Source organism: Urocitellus parryii, chromosome 4 (genome assembly GCF_045843805.1).
Source record: "Urocitellus parryii isolate mUroPar1 chromosome 4, mUroPar1.hap1, whole genome shotgun sequence".
Classification (NCBI taxonomy): domain Eukaryota; kingdom Metazoa; phylum Chordata; class Mammalia; order Rodentia; family Sciuridae; genus Urocitellus; species Urocitellus parryii.
The window spans coordinates 110,467,062-110,487,899 of record NC_135534.1 but is presented as its reverse complement, the minus strand read 5'-3'; the positions used below and the strand labels follow the sequence as shown (position 1 = coordinate 110,487,899).

General features: G+C 35.6%; 2 protein-coding genes across 2 annotated transcripts; one reads left to right on the top strand and one right to left on the bottom strand.

Moving 5' to 3' along the window:
- Nucleotides 1-6,945: 6,945 nt before the first annotated feature.
- Nucleotides 6,946-7,878, bottom strand: LOC113192572 (olfactory receptor 10D3-like). The gene has a single exon (XM_026402734.2). It carries the CDS (start codon nucleotides 7,876-7,878, stop codon nucleotides 6,946-6,948), a length of 933 nt encoding a protein of 310 aa, XP_026258519.2.
- Nucleotides 7,879-19,864: 11,986 nt separating this feature from the next.
- On the top strand, nucleotides 19,865-20,800 carry LOC113192573 (olfactory receptor 10G9-like). The gene has a single exon (XM_077797762.1). The coding sequence runs from the start codon at nucleotides 19,865-19,867 to the stop codon at nucleotides 20,798-20,800; it is 936 nt and encodes a 311-aa protein (XP_077653888.1).
- Nucleotides 20,801-20,838: the final 38 nt, after the last annotated feature.

Genomic DNA, 20,838 nt, shown 5'->3' with positions numbered 1-20,838 from the left:
GAAACAAGTTGAATGTTATTCTCAAGTTACAATTTCTTCATTTTTTTAGATTCCATTTTATTCAAATCATCAATATGTTGCCACAAAATAAAACTAATTTTCCTCTGCTGTGACAATACTTGTTTAAAAAAAATAAAAATAAAAAGATAAATATGAGCATATTATTTTACAGACTACAACTCTGTACCTTTCCGGCATCATTTCATTTTGATAAGGGTAAAGTTTTATGTCACAAATAAAATTCTCAGTAAATCCGATGAATGGCAAGGATGAAGATGTGGAGGAAGCTGGTGCTCTGCAGACCACTCCTGTGCTCAGTCTAACAGCCAGGTTCTGTGCAGGCTGGTCCTGATCTACCTGTTGGAATAGACTGAGATCCTATCAAAGATAACAACTGGATGTGAAAAGACTCTTTTCCAGCCCAAATGCTATTCAAAATTCAACTGTGGGACTTGGCAAGCTATTCAATTTCATACACTTTGTTTTCTATATTTCTGATAAAAATTAAGAATGAATAAAAGAAAGAGCCATTCTTTGGAAAGCCCACTTTAGAGTTACAGAAAATTGATGCCTCACCCTAATCTGATTACCCCCCTGCATCAGGAGACTTGAGCAAATTAGCCTTCCTGAGCCTCATTTGTTCAAAAGAAAAAAAAATGATTATTTTCTGCCTCAGAGAATATTTGTGAGAATTGAGATAAGGAAGATGTAATGCTTCACTTAGTCATTTGCACTAAGTAGTAAATGTATAATAAATGTACTTTAATAATTAAGCTTTGTGCATGTAGGACTGAGGTAAAAGTGATAATGTAATAGTAAATGCATTGCTGGTGCCATTAAGATATAATTACAAATGGATTTTGAAGGGTCATTAGAGTTTTTAAAAATATTTTATTCATTTATTTATTTTTAAAACTAACACCTAAAAATAGTATATTCTTATTAGATTCTAATGTTTTCCAAAGCAGAGAAAGACACACAGGGCAAGAAAATGTTATTTTCTTGAGATTCAAAACATTGTGCTATGTAAATAAATGGGCAGAATCAAAAGAACATTTTGTGACCTAAAAATGTGTAAAGATTTCCTTTAATCCAAACCCCTATGTTTCTGGCTCAATAACTCATACTGCTAAGTGGAACAGGTGTCTGGTCCAAACCTGACTCAGACAAAGTGCAAGTACCACAAATTATCTTAGATACACTCAAATTCTCCCCACATGTCCTGTGCAGTCAGTATTCAACACCACACCTCCATGCACAACTGTCTTCAAGAATGGATCTCACAACGATCCAAGGAAAAAATTACTAAGAACAGGCTTCACCTCATCGTGCAGAGAGTCATTTAGAAATTGAATTTCTACCACAAAAGATTTAAAGTAGAACTCACAGGATCATTTCTCAGAGAAATAGAAGACATAATCGTTCTCCTGCAAAAAGAGTTAACTATATGTCTTCTTCAACTCTAAGTATTAAAATTTATATGATTAGATTTCATCAATTTTTCAAGTTTTCCCATCACCACACTCACTGAGTTTTGCATTCTATCACCTAGTCCTTAATAAGACAATGGAAATATGCCCAACTATTAAAGGAAGTTCTCATGTAAATTAGATGTGTAGTAGAGTGGCAATAATTTCTAATTTTACTGAAAGTTAGGATTTCTGAGCAAAGAAACTATTTCCTTCCATGTCACCTACTTCCCCCTACAAGCCATTCTGTGCACACATGTGCAGGTGTACAAACACACGCAGACATACCCCTTCCCCTCCGTGGCTTCCTCGGTGTTGGCTCACTACTAGATCACTGAACCCTCTGACAAGTAAGACCCTCTTTAGGCCCAGGAGTCTCTTCCTTGCATGGGTTGAGCAGGTGAAGTGACCAGGACACACAGCACCTCAGGAAGATGAGGGTGAGCAAAGAGAGCAGTGTAAGAATAAGATGAATAGAAGCAGGCAGAGCTTCATACCTACCAGATGATGGAAAGCATTTATGATGTGGGTAGAGAAGGTTTGTCCTAAGCTTTCTAAGCAAGAAGAATGAGTTCCTAAAGCCTGAACTCTATTTTGCATATTGCATGGTATAGAGCCAAGGTTTTGTACTTTATCCTCTTGAAAGCAAAGCATGCATTTTATACTCAGCTGGTATTAGTCTGGCCCTTAAATTCTGAATTCATAATGACTTTGAACTCAAAAATATTAATAGACTTGGATTCTTTTGAAACAATATCCCCAGTGGCCCAATCCCCAGACTCAAGAATCATTAATGAGCAAAGGGAATAATCATAAGCTTTTGTTTCTTCCTTGTCCCATTCTCTTCCTCAATATTTTATAATCTGACATGTTGATTATTGGATTATTAGAGATGTCTGTCTGTAACCTTCTAGTTTTGTGAAATGTTATCTGTCAACCTATAGTGCAATAGGACATCAGAACTTCTTGAGCCTATCTATGATTTAGGACTTTTAAACTTCCCCTAGTAAAAATGGTTGTTATTAAAAAGAGTAAAAGTAATAAATGCTGACAAGGATTTGGAGTAAAGGGAACCTTTTCATACTATTGGCAGGAGTGTGAGTTAGTTCAATCACTGTGAAAAATAGCATGGATTTTTTTCCAAAATAATTGAAAATAGAATTACCATAGGATTGAGAAATCCTGCCACTTGGAATATATTCAAAGAAATGAAGTTAGTGAGTCAAAGAGATATCTGCCATTGCAGCATTATTCCCGGTAGACAAGAAACAGAAACAATCTAAATGTCCATTAACTGATGAAAGCATAAAGAAAATGTCTTACATGATGTATCCACAAAAAAAAATGGAATGAAGATCTATCATTTGCAACAACATGATTGGAACAGGAGATCACTATGTTACTGAAATAAGCCAGACACAGAAAGACCATATGATCTCACTGCTATTTGGGACCTAAAATAGTCGGTCTCATGGAAGCTGGAAGTAGAATGATGGTTACCAGAGGACAGGAAGAGTAGACAGGAGGTAAAATGCTAATCAGTGGGTACTAAGTTACACTTATACAGGAATAAGAAGTTCTGTTGTACTTTTGTCCTATTGGGTGATTGATTTTAGATTATAATTCCATGCTGTCCATTTCCTAAAGCTAGAAGAAAAAATTTAAAAGTTTTCACCATAAAGAAATGATAAATGAGAAGATAGGTATGTTTAACCTGATTAAACTTTATACAAAATATACTAAACATTTTCTGGTACCCGTTAATATGTACAATTCATTATGCTTTTATGCAGAAGTTTAAAAACAAGTTGAAAAAAATTAAAAATAAAATTTAGTCAGAGTGCACAAGAGTATATGAAGAGGTCTGTGAGCAAACTATTTTTACTGGCTGCCCCCAAAACAAGCATAGACCTATTAAAAATGTTGTGGCTAACCCCCCTTTCAAAATAATGCAAAAGCAAAAAAGTGGCCTTTTAATGAGGTTTAAGTAAAATTAAAGATATTCTTACAAGTGATTCATTTTTAAAATTTTTTAAATTTATTTTAGTTAGTTATACATGACAGTAGAATGTATTTTTGCACCTTGGTATATCATACATAGATGGGCTATGCTTTTTCATTTTTCTGATTGTACATGTTGTAGAATCCCGTTTGTCATGCCAGAAGGAATATTCCCTCTCCATGGTTTTGAATTAATAACTGCTGCATAACAAGAATCTTTCTTCCTCTAAAATCTTATGCAGGGTGTTCAAGGCTCTTTTATTTTATCTCTGCATTCTCATTAGATGTGACTTTTCTTTAAAATAAAAATATAGGGTTTAGAAAGCTCCAATAATTGCCAAAGTTTACTCCAATAGTTAATCGTAGAACTTGGACTTGAATTTCATTCTGTCTACACCTACAAGTACTCCATTCTAACTAAATGGAATATATATTTTGAGTCCCAATTTTGAAAAAAAGAAAAACATCTTGAGTCATATGTTTATATTCATTTTCCTGTTCTTTAACTTTGTTTTCAAAAGGCAGAGAGTCGCCAGGCATGATGGCACATGCGTATAGTCTCAGGGATTCAAGAGGCTAAGGCAAAAGGATTGCAAGTTTGAGGCCACCCTCAGAGACTTAGTGAGGCCCTAAGCAACCTTGTGAGACTCTGTCTCAAAATAAAAAGGACTGGAGATGTTGCTCAGTGGTTAGGCACCCCTGTGTTTGAAGCCCAATACCAAAAAAAAAAAAAAAGGAAAAAATAGGTTATTAGAACAGCTTTAATTTTTTTTTTGACCAGCAACAATGGTTTTGAACAACTTTATTGACATATAAATCACACGTTGTAAAATGGTGTTTCCATCCCTGCTTTTCCAAGGATTCTTTTTTTTTTTTTTTTTTTTTTTTTTTTTTTTTTAAGAGAGAGTGACAGAGAAGAGAGAGAGAGAGAGAGAGAGAGAATTTTTTTTAATATTTATTTTTTTAGTTCTCGGCGGACACAACATCTTTGTTGGTATGTGGTGCTGAGGATCGAACCCGGGCCGCACGCATGCCAGGCGAGCGCGCTACCGCTTGAGCCACATCCCCAGCCCCAATCCAAGGATTCTTCATACTGCTTTCCATATTCATAGAATCTGCCTCTTAGAGAGTAGAATGAAATGATTAGAGTGAAAGAAGCATGGGGAGGGAAGAGTGGATGGTAAAGAGAGGTGTTATGTTATATGCATGTACAAATATGCCACAATAAAACCCACTGTTCTGCATAATTAATATGTAGCAATAAGTATATATTTTTAAATCTACCTCTTGGAACTATGTGATTTAATCAATAAAAGGAAAGTACTTGAACACTGTCATATACTTGTTAATAGTTTCCAGTGTTCAGTCTTAGAATATTCTAAGTGTTTGGATAAATCTGAATCAATGGGTCTCTGCCCTGAAATGAATTTGATTCAATTTAGAAATACAGCTGTTGGGCTGGGATTGTGGCTCAGTGGTAGAGTGCTTGCCTAGCACGTGTGAGGCCCTGGGTTCGATCCTCAGCACCACATAAAAATAAATAAATAAATAAAGGTGTTGTGTACAACTACAACTAAAAAATAAATATTAAAAAATACCTTGCATTAGAAAAGAAATATAGCTGTTGAATTAATCCAAAAATAAGCAATAAGTTTTTTAGTGTTTAATTTCAATTAACTGCACACACATAAGATTTTTTTGAGAAATAGAGTACCTACAAATATAGAGATCTCTTTGTGAAAGTCTTTCCTCTACAAATTTATAAAATCCATTTTTCCATTTTATAAAATAGAATGATGGACCAGCTTCTTTTCTTAGTTTTTCTTCACATTTTTATTGGTGCATCATAGTTGTACAAATAATAATGAGGTTTGTTGTTACATATTTGTACATACACACAATTTAATTGGCCAATGTCTCTTGCCAGCAATTTCCCCCTCCTTTCTTCTCCCCACTCCCTGGTACCTTACCTCTATTCTACTGATTTCCCTTTTTTTGAATGTGATCATCCTCTATCCTTTCTTTCCTTTTTCTTCTCTAGCTTCCACATATGAGAGAAAACATATGACCCTTAACTCTCTGAATTTGGTTTATTTCACTTAACATAATAGTCTTTAAGTTTCATCCATTATTCTACAAATGACACAAATTCACTTTTTTATGGCTGAATAAAACTTCATTGTGTATATATAACATATTTTCTTTATTTATTCATCTGTTGATGGATACCTAGGCTGATTCCGTAGTTTGGCTTTTGTGAATTGTGCTGCTGTAAACATGGGTATGCATGTATCTCTACAGTATGCTGATTTCAGGTCTTAGGGATAAATACCAAGGAGTGGTTTATCTGGTCATATGGTGGTTCCATGACTAGTCTTTTGAAGAACATACATACTGATTGATCAGATGTTTTTCTAAGAAATGATGAACCATATCCAACATCAGACTTATCTCATAGCCAAACGTAACAATAATAATGCTCCAAATTGAATTATATTGTAGCCAGAAGATATGACTAAATCCAAAAAGGTTGCAAATTGAGTGTTGTCAGGGGAGAAAAGTTAAACAGCTTAGAGCATGTAAAATAGAGTAAAAGGAACTTGTTAAATCAACTCCCAGATGTATCCATGGCTGAACTTTTGAACAGAGCTGTCTGAATGAACCACCTGGGTTCATGCTGACCTGGAGAGCAGGGTAAACTGTAACTCCTGAAATGAAATATATGTCCTGACACTGTGTGAATCATTCACCTTGCTTCTTGAGACTCCCAATGTCCCATATTCAATGATGCTTGATTTGGTATTTCTATTTAAATCATAAGAGCCCCCAAAGATATAACTCTTGTTTTTCTTGACTAGGTGGTTTTTATTACAAACTGATATTTACCATATTTACCAAACTGTGCAATCATACTTTTAATTCATTCCTATAGACTCTAAAATATACCTTTATTGAAAGGCCAGAGTGAAAATGATTTCCATGCATGCATAAGGATGTTGGGATGAATCCAACGACTATATATAATTATAAAGCTCTAATAAAAAAATCACTAAGAAATAAAAAGAAAGGCCAGAGTGATGCTATAGTAAAAGAAAATAAGGAACAGATTTTGAAAGGAAAGAAGAAAGGAAGAAGAGGGCAATGCTAGAATAAGACAGTCTATGATCCATAAAATTATTATAGCCATAGGATAAATGGTCTGAAAAGAGTTCCAACGAGCACAGACCTGGTGGAATAGAAAATATATGTTGTTTTGGCAAATTAAAAAATGAGAAAATCCTAAGTTAATCAGAAAATTTTCTTTGAAAGGGGAAATCTATATGTCTGTCACCAATTCTCTACTGCATGGTATTTTTGATTCCTAATAAATGAGGAATACCTTTTCTCAGTTCACTATTTTTGGCAATGCTTCTGATATAAGAGAAGTGAACCAGAAGAAAATCCCCAAAGAGTTTCAGAGAACTATTCTGTTACCTTATAACACAGAAGGGTGGATCACATGAAATAACACTTTCCTCAGGGCCATTTTCACATCCTTGTTTCTCAAAGAATAAATCAAAGGATTGAGGGAAGGGGTGACAATACTGTTTAACACCTGAACAGCAGAATCCAGCCAGAGGCTGGAAGCAGGTCTGAGATAGACAAGAAACACAGGTCCATAGAACAAGAGGATGGACGTCAGGTGGGCACTGCAGGTGGAGAAGGCTCTGCGCCTGCCTTCAGAGGAACGGATTTTCAATATAGAGAGAACAATGCGGGTGTAAGAAAGGAGGATAAGAAGAAAACACACCAGGGCAACCACACCTATGTTGGTGAAACTCACCATCTGTGCTAGAGAAGTGTCTGCACAGGCCAGGGACAGCACCACTGGAATATCACAGAAAAAGCTGTCCACCTCATTGGGCCCACAGTAGGGCAACTTAAAGATGAGAAACGTGAGGATGCTCCCATGCACACAGCCCCCCAGCCATGTGCACACTGTCAGGCTGGTGCACACCCTCTGGTTCATGATGACAGTGTAGCGCATGGGGTGACAAATGGCCACAAAGCGGTCATAGGCCATCACTGTGTACAGGAAACACTCAGTGCCACCCAGGGTGTGGTAGAAGAAGACCTGGGAGGCACAGCCCTGGTAAGAGATGGTGCGGCTCTGCCCCGCCAGGGAGACCATCATCTTGGGGGAGTTCACAGAAGGGAAGAAGATGTCAAACACTGACAGGTTTCCCAGGAAGAAGTACATGGGGGTGTGCAGGCTGGATGAAGCCAGAATGGTGACAAAGATGAGCAGGTTCCCCAGCAAGGCGAAGAGGTAGAAGGCCAGAAACAGGACAAAGATCATGTTCTCCAGCCCTTCAGTGTGAGGAAGTCCCAACAGGATGAACTCCTTCACAGAGGTGTAGTTGTTCATGCTTGGGCACCAGGCAGGCCTGGAAGCAAAGCAATAATCATGACCTAAGACCTGGAGGATCTGAGAACACCCTCCCCACAGAGCGATTTCTCCCCCAGGCAGTGGCTGCCAGCAGGGCTGAGGAGGGAAAGAGATCAGTAATTAATCTGGAATTAAATTAATTAATGTGTTAAATTGGTCTTGGAGTGATTTTTTTTCCAAGTTAAGTGAGATAAGAGAATGATTTATACTTGGCAAATGACTTATAGTAATCTAATAAAGACTTATTGCCAATTGAATTTAAATTGTCTGGTTCATCATCAAACACACTTGCATATTTTAAAGAGGATCCTTATCCTCTACCATCTTCAAGAAAAGTTTATTACAGGTACAATATCATTTTAGTATCAGCCAAGTCATAGCTTTTTTGTAAATATACCAACTACCTAAATATATACACAGAAAAAAATAAATAGAAATTGCGTATAATGATTTGCTTATTTTTACTTCAATAATACTCTACTTTATCTTTCATTTATATTCAACTGATAAGAATATGATGCATATCCAAAACCTACTCACACATACAAAACTAGGTAGAGCCTAGAAGGTGCTGCATAGGTGATATAAATAACTACAGCATCCCACCGGAAATTCTGTTCTCAGCTCACTTTTACTTCTGTACTACAGAACTCAGGAATGCAAATTTCAATAGTATTAATAATATTTAACTTCATTAACTAATATCAGAACTAAATAAACCTAAGATACAATTTGAATTACCTTTTCTGAAACCCAAATTTCTCATTCTCTTTTTTACATCTCATTTGCATCTTAACTTCCATGTATTACTACAAGATATGCCTAATTTTCCTTTACTCTGAACAAGGTTTGTGAACACAAAATAATCTTATAAATCTATTCATATTGCTTCTCTGTTACTCTGTCCTGCATTACTTTAATTTTGGCAAGGATAAAGGCTTACACTTTGAATAATATCTCAATATAATCTCACACACATTCTTTTTCTATTTACCTAGCAGAAGTATATAGATGAATAAAATAATGAAAATCTCACTCTGGAGTTATATAAAATGATTTCTAACCTGACCTGATTTTATCATTTACTACTTTACTTCTATGCCTTGAGCAAATTACTTAACCTCTCTGATCCTTATCCACTCAAAAGAAAAATACAATATTTCCTGTCTCATAGTGTCTTTGTGAGACATCAATAAAACAATGAATACCTTGCATAGCATTTGGCACTTAGTTGCAAACACTTAATAAAACTGCAAGCAAGTAATCCTTGTGCATAATACTGAGAAAAGTGTGATAATGTAGTAATAACAAAATTATTACAGTTGTATATAATTAGAAATGGACTCTGAAGGATTTATAGGATTTTAAAAAGAAGAAAATGCTGTTCTTCAGAATCTAAAAATGCGTTTTATAAATAAATTGACAGAATTAAATGAAGATATTGTAGTTTAGACATGTGTGTACTCTCCCTTTAATCAGATCCTCTCTATTTCCAAGCTCAGAAATCAGATTCGCTCTGATAAATGGCACAGGTGTCTGGTTCAAACCTGCACCGAGGCAAACTGCAAATATCCCAAATTGCCTTGATACACTCAAAATTCTCCTTACATGTCCTCTACAATGAGTATTTCATACCACACCTCCGTACACACCTGTCCTCAAGAAAGAATCTCACATTAGCCAAGAGAAAAATATCTAAGCACAGTCTTCACCTCATCATGAAAAGAGTAATTTGGAAAAAAAAAAAAAAAGAAAAGAGTAATTTGGAAACACTCAATTTCTGCCACAGAAGATTTTAAGTAAAATGTACAGGATCACCTCTCAGGGAAACCGATGGAGTCATCTTTCTGCAGAGAGGGCAAACTAGATTTTGTCTCTAATATTAAACCTTAGCGTTTTATATTTTGAAAAAATTTTGAATTCTTTACCATCACTACACTCATTGATTTTTGAATTATCCTTTTGTCATTATGAAATGAAAATATATACTGTCTGTTAAAGAAAGTTGTCATAATGATAAAATGAATAGATGTCGAGTGAGAATGATTATTAATCTTTTTCTTAACTGCAAAATAGGATTCCTGAACAGAGAACCTATGTCCTTCCATGTCACCCACCTCCCGCTACCAACCATTCTTCACACACACACACACAGACAGACACTTCCCGCTCCATGGCTTCCTCTGTGCTGGCTCACTACTGTTTCACTGAACTCCACAACAGGTAAGAGTCTCCTGAGGCCCACGAGTCTCCTCTTTGCCTGGGTTGAGCAGGTGAAATGACCAGGACTCACAGCACCTCAAGAGGATGGAGGAGACCAACAAGAGCAGTGTAAACAGAAAAAAAAGAATAGAAGCAGGTGGAGCTTCAGACACCTACCAGCTGATGGAAAACAGTGTGATGTGGGTAGAGAGGGTTTTTCCTTAAGTTTCTAGGCCAGAAAAACGTGTTCCTAAAGGCTGAACTCTATTTTGCTTAAGATGCCATGGTGTAGAGCCAAGATTTTGTGCTTTATCCTCTTGAATCCAAGACGTATATTCTGCGCTCAGCCCTAGTATTAATTTGGTTCTTAAATTCTGAATTTATAATGATTTTGAGTAATAACGGACCTGGACTCTTCCGAACAATATCCCCAATGGCTCAGTCTTCCAAAGCAGGAAACACGAAGGAGCAAAGGGAGTAATTAGAGACTTTCATCTCTGGTTTCACTTATTTCCTTATCTCTGGTTCACTCTACCTCATTATTTTATAATTTGATGTATTAATTAAGGAAGTAGCTTGAAAATGTATAACCTCTTTGATTAACAGTCAAAAAAGGAACAGAAATACCATATTTCTTCTACCTCTAGAAATACCATAACATTTATGATTACTATAGTTTTGAAGATTTTTGTTTAATAACTTTGCTATCAGCAATACTTATAAGGATAGATTTTACTGGTAGTATTTATTACCATATTTTGAAATAACACAGTTTTTTTCCCCAAAAAATTGACAACCAATCATTTTTAATATGCATTTTTGGTTACTCCTCAGGTTAAATATAATTACAAATTTCTATTTATTATTTTTCCTTATAACAACTAAAACCATGTGGTACTGATTGTAAGATAAGACAAATAGACAAATGGAAGAGAATAGAGAGCACTAAAACACAGCTATTGGATATATTATCAAATCAAAGTTGGAATGAACAGCCATAGAAATTTTTTTTCAATAAATTTCACTGGACAGCTGTATCAACAAGGAAAAAAATAAAACTAATATCTTACCAAATATCATACATAGGATTAAATCAATTTGAAGGGTATTATAAATTTGAATCTGTAAGAAAAACAATTTAGCATTTTTTATTAGAGCTTTATAATTAAAGATGATAGCTGGGTTCCTCTTGACAAAATCATACAAACATAAAATTCAATTTCAGTTCATGATCTCCCCTTTTTCTCTTCTTCATCCCTCTCCTTTCCCGTTCTCCTTCCTCTGCTTTGCTTGACTTCCTTTCACTCATCTATTTATTTGTACTTGATTGATTCATTTTACTTATACATAAAGGTGAAATTCCCTGTGGTATATCAATATATGCACATAACATATTTTTTTTTAGAATTCATTCCACATTGCCTACCTAACCCATCTCTCTACTCTGCCTCTTGATCTCTTCTTCTACTGATCTTCCCTATATCTTGATGACATCCTGTCCTTCCCTCCTCCTTTCCTTTATTTTACTCTAGTTTCCACATGAAAGAAAAACAAAATTCAACTTTTGAGTTTCTGAGTCTGGCTTATTTTACTTAGCACAATGTTCTCCATTCCTGTCCATTTACAATTAAATGCCATAACTTCATTCTTCTTTATGACTGAGTAGTATGCCAAGTATGTATATACCACATTTTCTTGATTCATTTATGTTGGGCATTTGGATTGACCCTATGAATTAGCTATTGTGAATTATGCTGCTATAAACATTGTGGTAGCTGTATTGCTATAATATGTTGATTTTCATTCATTTAGGAAAATATCAAGGAGCAGGATAGCTGTGTCATATGATGGCTCCATATCTAGTCTTATGAGGAATCTCCATACTGCTTTCAGAGTAATTATACTAGTCTGCAGTCCCACAAACAATACAAGTGTACCATTTTCCCCATATCCTTGCCAGCATTTATTAATATTTGTATTCTTGAACATCATCATTCTGACTAAAGTAAGATGAAATTTTAAAGCAGCTTTGATTTGCATTTCCCTGATTTCAATAAATGTTAAACATTTTTTATATAGTCATTGGCCATTTGTATTTTTTCTTTGGGGAAGTTTCTGTTTAGTTATTTTGCCCATTTATTTATTGGATTAGTTGTTATTTTGGTGTTAAGTTTTTCAAGTTTATGTGGATGTGTAACCGATGTGATTCTGCAATCTGTGTACGGGGTAAAAATGGGAGTTCATAACCCACTTGAATCTAATGTATGAAATATGATATGTCAAGAGCTTTGTAATGTTTTGAACAACCAATAAAAAAAAGTTTTTCAAGTTTTTTAAAGCACTTTGACTATTAATCCCTTGTCAGCAGAGTAGCTGGCAAAGATTTTCACCCATTCTAGAGTCTCTTTAGCTGTGCCCTTAGTTGTTTCCTTTGCTGTACAGAAGCTTTTAAATTAGATGGCACCCCACTTATTGATTGTTGGTTTTCTTTATTACAATTTGAGGGACTTTTAAGGATATTGGTGGTCACACCAAGATGATGGAATGCTAACCCTGTTTTCTTAGAGCAGTTGCAATGTTTCTGGTCTAATTCCTAAGTTTTTGATCCATTCTGATTTGATTTTTGTGCAGGGTGAGAGACAAGAATCTAGTATCATTCTTTTACTTATAGCTGTGCAGTTTCCGCAGTATCATTCACTAAAGACTGTCTTTTCTCCAAAAAATATTTTTGGCCCTTTTGTCAAGTATCAGAGGGTTTTAGGTATGTGGGTGTGTTGTCTGTCTTCTATTCAGTTACCCTGGTCTTCAGGTCTATTTTGATGCCAATACTATGCTGTTTTTGATACTACAGCCCTAGCATGATTTCAGATCAGGTATTGTTTTGCCCCCTGCATCACTTTTCATGTTCAGTATTGTTTTGGCTATTCTGGGTCTCTTATGCTTCCAAATGAATTGAAGGATTGCTTTTTCTAACTCTGTAAAGAATAATATTGGAACTGGGCATGATGACACACTACTATAATCCCAGCAAGGAGACTGAGGGAGAAAGATCACAAGTTCAAGCCACCTTCAGCAAATTAGTGAGGCTGTAATCAACTTAGTAAGACCCTGTCTCTAAATAAATAAATAAATAGGGCTGGGGATGTGGTTCAGTGGTTAAACACCCCTGGGTTCAATCCCCAGTACCAAAAAAAAAAAAAAAAGAAAAGAAAAGGAAAGGAAAGGAAAGGAAAAAAGAATGATACTGATAATTGATATTTTTTATGGAAAATTCATTGAATCTGTATAGAATTTTTGGTAGTATAGTCATTTTGAGAATATTAATTCTACCTATCAAAGAACATGGGAGGTCTTTCCATCTTCTAAAGTCTTCTTCAATTTCTTTCTTCAGTATTATATTATTTTCATTATGGAGCTCTTTTTACCTCCTGGGTCATATTAACTCCCAAATGGTTTTGTTGGTGGTGGTAGTGTTGGTGGGTTTTGTTTGTTTGTTTTTTTAGGTTATTGTGAATGAGATAGTTTTCCTGATTTCTTCCTCAACTGAACCACTGTGGGAATACAGGAAAGCCATTAATTTATGGATGTTGATCTCTTTAATGCTACTTTGCTGAACTTATTTTAAGCTCTAGAAGTCTTTTGATGGTGTTCTTAGAGTTTTGGGGGTCTTCTACATATAGGTTCATGTCATCTGCAAACAGAGATCGTGTGATGACTTCTTTTCCTATTTGTATTCCCTTGATTCTTTTCTCCCACCTAATCATTCTGGTTAATGTTTTCAGGACTACATGTAATATGGTACAATGAACTGCCTTATCTTATTCCTGACTGCAAAGGAAATGCTTTTTCTCTTTTCAGTATGATTTTGGCATTTGCTTTGTCATAAATAACATTCATGATGTGGAGGTAAATGTCTTCCATCCCTAGCTTCTCCAGTATTTTTAACATGAATATGTGTTGGATTTCATCAAAGGCCTTTTCTGTATCTGTTGAGATAATCATGTGATTCTTGCCCTTAATTCCATTTAAATGTTGAATCATATTTATTGATTTGCATATGTTGAATCAACCTTGATTCCCTTGAATGAAACCCAATGAATCATTGTGTATTATCTTCTTGATGTGCTTTTGAATGTGGTCTGACAATATTTTATTAAGAATTTTTGCCCCTATGTTCATCAGGGATATTAGTCTATAGTTTTCCTTCTTATATGGATCTTTGTCTAGTTTTGGTTTCTGGGTTACATTGACTTCATAGAATGCATTTGAAAGTGTTCCTTCCAATTTCATGGAATTATTTGAGAAAGACTGCTGTTAGTTCTTCGGTAAAGATCCAGTAGAACTCTGTTGAGAATACATCTGGTTATGGGCTTTTCTTTTTTTTGGAAGGATTTTAATTACTGTTTTAATTTTATTACTTGATATTGGTTTGTTTAGATTTTCTATTTCTTACTGGTTCAAATTGTTACAGTTAAAGCTGCATCCCAGGGTTTCATAAACTGACTTCCAGACCACTCACATATAATCGAATCAAGCCTTTATTGAAGCACACCGGTGGCAGGCTGACCAGAACATAAAGCTGTTCCCCTGGTCAGCCCCGAACAATTGCAAGGGCACTCCTTATAAGCCTGAAAACCGGAAAAGGGATGTTTGGGGGGTCTAGCCAATGCAAGCAAGCCAGGTTACAGAAGCAGGACAGTGCAGTCAAGCAGAGGGAAGCCTAACCAATCACAGTTAGCCCAGTCACCCCAGTTACAGAAACAGAGCCGCGTTACCCTAGTTACAGAAACAATGTCCCATTAGGTAGTTCAGTGTTCTTAAAGGTTTCTATAGCAAAAGGAAAAGAACATCTTGCTCCAGTCATGACTCTTCTACTTGGCATGGTTGTTTTGCAGGATGAAGTCATAAAACAAAATAGAGTCACATTTGCTCCCGCTATCACAAAATCGAGAAATTTTTTTCAGGGTCTTCTAGATTTTTCAGCTCATCGAAGTATAAACTTTCAAAATACTTTCTGATGATCCTCTGGATTTCAGAGGGTTTGTGGTGATATCTCCTTTTTCATCTCTAATTTTATGTATTTGGTCTTTTCTCTCTATTTATTGGTTAATTTGGCAAAAGGTTTTTCAATCTTATTTATCTCTTCAAAGAACCAGAGCTTCACTTGAGTATTGTTTCTGAATTCTCAATTTCACTGCTTTCAGCTCTAATCATGATTATTTTCTATCTTCCACTGATGTTGGAATTTTTTTTCTCTTCTTTTTCTAAGGAGGTGGATCATAAGGTTATTTATTTGGGATTTCTCTGTTCTTTTTTTAATGTAAGCACCCAGTGCTATAAATTTTCCTGTTAGAGTTGTTTTCATACTGTCCACCACGTTGGGCAAATTTCTGGGAACTTTTTAGTCAGCTGCTGGTGACTTTAACATAGTGCTCTCACTACTGAACAGTTCTTCCAAAGAAATTATAGAACTAAATAATACAATCAATAATTTAGACATAACAGACATATATAGAATATTTCATCCATCAACAAATAAATACACATTCTTCTTGGTGGCACACAGATTCTTCTCTGAAATAGACCACAAACCAGCTCTTAGTAAATACAAAAAAAATGGAGATAATATCCTGCATTTTATCAGATCATAATGGAGTGAAATTAGAAATCAATGATAAAATAAGAAATAGAAGTTACTCTAACACCTGGAGACCAAATAATATACTATTGAATGACAAATGGATAGCATAAGAAATCAAGGACGAAATAAAAAATTATACTTAGAGACAAATGAGAATACCTAGAAAACATATCAAAATCTCTGGGACACTATGCAGGCAGTACTAAGAGGAAAGTTCATTGCACTGAGCTCATTTATCTCAAGAATAAAAAGTCAACAAATTAAATGACCTAACATTACATTTCAAAGCTCTAGAAAAATAACAAATCAATACCAAAGCAGTAGAAGATGGGAAATAATTGAAATCAATGAAATTAAAACAAAAAAAATTCAAAAAATTAACAGAACAAAACGTTGATTCTTTGAAAAAATAAATAAGAATCCTGTGTCATATGCTTGAAATTTTCTGAGAGAAGATCGTTAGTATTCTCATCACAAATTAATGGTAACAATGTGAGTTGATGGCTGTGTTAATTAACTTGATTCTATCAATCATTTCACAAAGTGTACATGTATCAAAATTATCATTTTGTACACTTCAAATGTATGTAACTTTGTCAGTTAAAACTCAATAAAACTAGAAAAAAAGAGAAAGTTTTGGGTTGTCCATCACATAGAATCTCACTGGGTTTTAGCAATGCAGAACCAAAAGTGATTCATTTCTTACATATATTTTTATTGGTATATTATAATTATACATAATAGTGGGATTCATTATTGTCATATTTGTACACACACAAAATATGATAAATCTATTCCCCAGCACCTTTTCCTCCTCTCCTCATTCTCCTAACCTGCTTACTCTATTAATATCCTTTCTATTATTATGATTATGATTTTATCATTATTATTATTTTATTAGTGCATTATAATTATATACAAGAGGGATTCATTGTGGTGTATTCATACATGGACACAGCATAGTTTGGTAGATTTTATTCTTCAGTACTTTCCCAAGCCCTCTCCTCCTCCCTCCCTCCTAATTCCCTTCCTATATTCTATTATTCTCCCTTCCATTTGTGTGGGAATGAAAATCATTTCTTTCTTATTCTTGAAGAAGATAAAACTTAATAGTCACTACTGACTTCTTGATAGAAAAAGCCACAAGTTATTCAATACTCATAAGAGATCCAGTTAATCTTTGAACGACAAATACTTGGGCAACAATAGTATTTTCTTCCACAGCAATAAGAGAAGAAATTAATGGGTATTTAATTTGGAAAATACAAAATTAACATTTCATAAAAGTAACACATAATTTCATACCTTATAATCCAAGACAGTAAAATGGAAGTTAATAGCATTCATAAATGTATTTAATAGAAGATAGATATTTAAATTAACCAAAATTAATAACATGTATTCATAAAGAGATTTTAAAACATTAACCAGAGCTAAATCTCAAATAATTATTAAAATATCATTTAAAGGAAGTATGTTGATATTACATGGATTAAATGTGTTTTAATTTAAATGGACACTCAATGTCAGAAAATAGGATGTTATGATATGTTAATTTGAAACTGGCAGAAATATTAATTCAGAGGACCTCATTTCTTCAAAATCCATTCTGTAATGAGCTTTATTCTCCATATACATGTGAAAGCATATATGTTAGTCTAAAAGGCACACAAAACTGCAATTTTCCTTTTCTAAAACTGACAGTTCTTTGTGCTTCTGACACATCAGATCAGTTTTTCTTGTTTTCACAAACCCTTTTACAATAGCAAAAACACACATTTCTTCAGAAGAAGATATGAAGAGATATATACCTTCTCTCTTTTTAGTCAGAACAATTAGTCAGTATAAAGCAAGATTTAAAAAAAAAAAACTCACAAAGAAAATGTAAGCATGCTCTAAGGTGAGTGGATTGAAGGTATTAAGACTGGAGTCAGAGAAAAGGGAAGCTCTGACCAGACAAGATGACAACATCCCTTCTTAGCCTGGAACTTGCAGAGTGCAAGCCTGCCAAGCTCCACAGGGAGGATGTTTAATTAGTAAGATGTTTATCTAAGAAGGAGTAGTGCTCTGATTATCCCTGGAGCACAGCAGATCCACAGCGTCTTTTTGTGATGGCCTATAATCCCCAGAAAGATAAAGATGCATCAAAGAGACTATGAATCTCACCAGAGAATTGTCCCTTTGGGAAACACAGGGGTATTTTCTACTCTTGAAATCAAAGGAGATATCAGGAAAAAAAGTTAATCATTCCCTGCAGAAGAAATCTTCAACCTAGAGTGTCATGCTTATTTATTTTGGAAATTAATTTTTGGCTACATAGAATGACTTAAGTAACAATGCCCCATCAAAGCGAAACCAACTTTAATAGGCACACTTGGATAAAATTCTGAGTATTTATCACAATGTAGGAACACTATCTCCATCAATGAGGAATCTAGGGCCAAGGCAGTACCTCCTGAGATATCAAACATATTTTAAGCTCTATTAACTATAAAAAAGAGTTTGTTTCTGTAATGTTTTCTTCTGTTTTCAACTATGCAAGGAAAAAAATAATACTGCTCATCAAAGACTAAGAATTCTTTAAGCTTTGGATTCTGCCTTTTGATACAAAGCTTAGTCATAAAATTGGTAAGTAGCAAAAAATGCAAAATCTCAGTATTTTTCATTGCTGAGCATTTTAGGGGTGATTACAATGTATTTGTGCTCACAGTTTTGATTTGCTTCATTCTTCTGTAGCTTTGGGTTAGATTGCCTTAGTCATGAGCTGGTTAACATTTGCATGGTCTTATAAAGGACTCAAAATGCTTTAAAACCATAAATGAATGAAATCCTTTCTCCATAAACCTTGATATTATGACGAAGCATCCAACTCAATTCCATCGAGTTTTGCAATAGAAAAGTGAGTTTCTTTCAGAGACCCCAAAATGAAAATTGTTACAGATATGAATTTATATGACAGAAGCATCTTGGAATTTAGTGAAGCAGTGTTCCTTCAACCAGATTTTCTTATATTTCTTCACAGTTTTTTTTTTTTTTTTTTTACTTTTCTCCTTAAAAAAATAATTCCAAGGACTTCCAGTCTTCTCACTAAAGGAAAAAATATTGAGTCTGAGATCTGGAGTAATAGAAGTCTTAGAAACAGTAAGAGTAATTTCAGACTGTATACTTAATCTCTACTTTAGAGGCACAATTTTTGTTTCATAAAAAGTATATTATTATATTTAATTCAGTCCTGAAAACTCCAACACCAGAGATACAGTTTAGTATCACTTTACTACTTAATTAGATCTAATTTTTCTTGCATACGTCAAAATAACTTATATGATGATTTGATCATGCATTAGCAGAAGTGTGGGCAATTATTTGATATCCTAAAGGGAGAAGTAATAAAAAATACAAATGGAAAAAAATAAAAATAGGAATGGTTAAAAGGTAAGAAGAGTTGAGGAAAGAAATGATACTCTGTCTATCATTGCATTAGTTTAGTTTCACATTTTTCATATGACCAGGGTGACATGGTCTAGATGGGACAAAGGAATGGAAGGAGGTTACCAGAAATGCTGGGCCACTGCTGTTACCCTGCCTCCTCATTCCAACTGCTGCTGAGCAGATGTAGAAAGATGGTTTTCCCTCGCTATCCAGGATGTTCATTACTTTATAGATTGTACTAAAATAGAAATTCCCTGATGATCAGAGAACTGAATGTTTGAAGGTGTATATATGCATATGAGTGTGTGTATATGCATATGCAATTGTGTGTGTGTCTGCCTATGTGTTAGAAAAAGATAGACAGAAATATTTGAATACATCAGACAGAAATTACCCTGAATATATCTTTTCAAATTCTACAGAGAATAAAAATATTTGCTCAACTTTTTGAAATTTAATTGATTTCTTATGAATTCACACTTTTTTTCCCATATATGGCTGAGTTTGGTCTTGAAATAAGGTTGAATCCATTTCTCCTGAGAAGCTGCCTTCAAAGTGAAGGGGCTGCATAAAATATAGATGACGATTGAACCACAGAGAAAGGAGCTCCCATATTTCACACAAAATATGTTCTCCATGAATACTAGGTTTGCCTTCCGATGTACAAGGTCACAGTCCTACATATGAGAAGAAATGTCAAACGGGAGCCTTGTGACAACGTTCTTCCTCACAGGCCTTCCCCATGCTCCAGCGCTGGACACCATGCTCTTTGGCCTCTTCCTGGTCATTTACATTCTCACTGTGCTGGGGAACCTCCTCATCCTGCTGGTGATCAGAGTGTATTCCCACCTCCACACCCCCATGTACTACTTCCTCACCAACCTGTCCTTCATTGACATGTGGTTCTCCACTGTCACAGTGCCCAAAATGCTGATGACCCTGGCCACCCCAGGCGGTGGGGCCATCTCCTTCCATAGCTGTGTGGCCCAGCTCTATTCCTTCCACTTCCTGGGGAGCACCGAGTGTTTCCTCTACACTGTCATGTCCTATGATCGCTACCTGGCCATCAGTTACCCGCTCAGGTACTCCAGCATGATGAGTGGGAGAGTGTGTGCCTTCCTGGCCCTGGGCACCTGGCTCAGTGGCTCCTTGCACTCTGTGGTCCAGACCACCCTGACGTTCCGCTTGCCCTACTGTGGGCCCAACCAGGTCCAGCATTACTTCTGTGATGCTCCACCCATCCTCAAGCTGGCCTGTGCAGACACCTCGGCCAATGAGATGGTCATCTTTGTGAACATTGGAGTGGTGGCCTCAGGCTGCTTTCTGCTGATAGTGCTGTCCTATGTGTCCATTGTCTGCTCCATCCTGAGGATCCGCACCTCAGAGGGCAGACACAGAGCCTTTCAGACCTGCGCCTCCCACTGCATCGTGGTCCTTTGTTTCTTTGTGCCCTGTGTTTTCATCTACCTGAGACCTGGCTCCAGGGACGTCATGGACGGGGTTGTGGCTGTCTTCTATACAGTGCTGACACCTCTTCTTAACCCTGTTGTTTATACCCTGAGGAACAAGGAGGTGAAGAAAGCTTTGTTGAAGTTGAAGGACAAATTGGCCTATTCTCAGAGCCAGTAAATGCTATGAAGTAGACCTTTCATATTTTTAAAATTAGC

Excerpts from the sequence above, each read along its gene's own strand:
- LOC113192572 (XM_026402734.2), bottom strand. The coding sequence starts at position 7,878 with ATGAACAACTACACCTCTGTGAAGGAGTTCATCCTGTTGGGACTTCCT.
- LOC113192573 (XM_077797762.1), top strand. The coding sequence starts at position 19,865 with ATGTCAAACGGGAGCCTTGTGACAACGTTCTTCCTCACAGGCCTTCCC.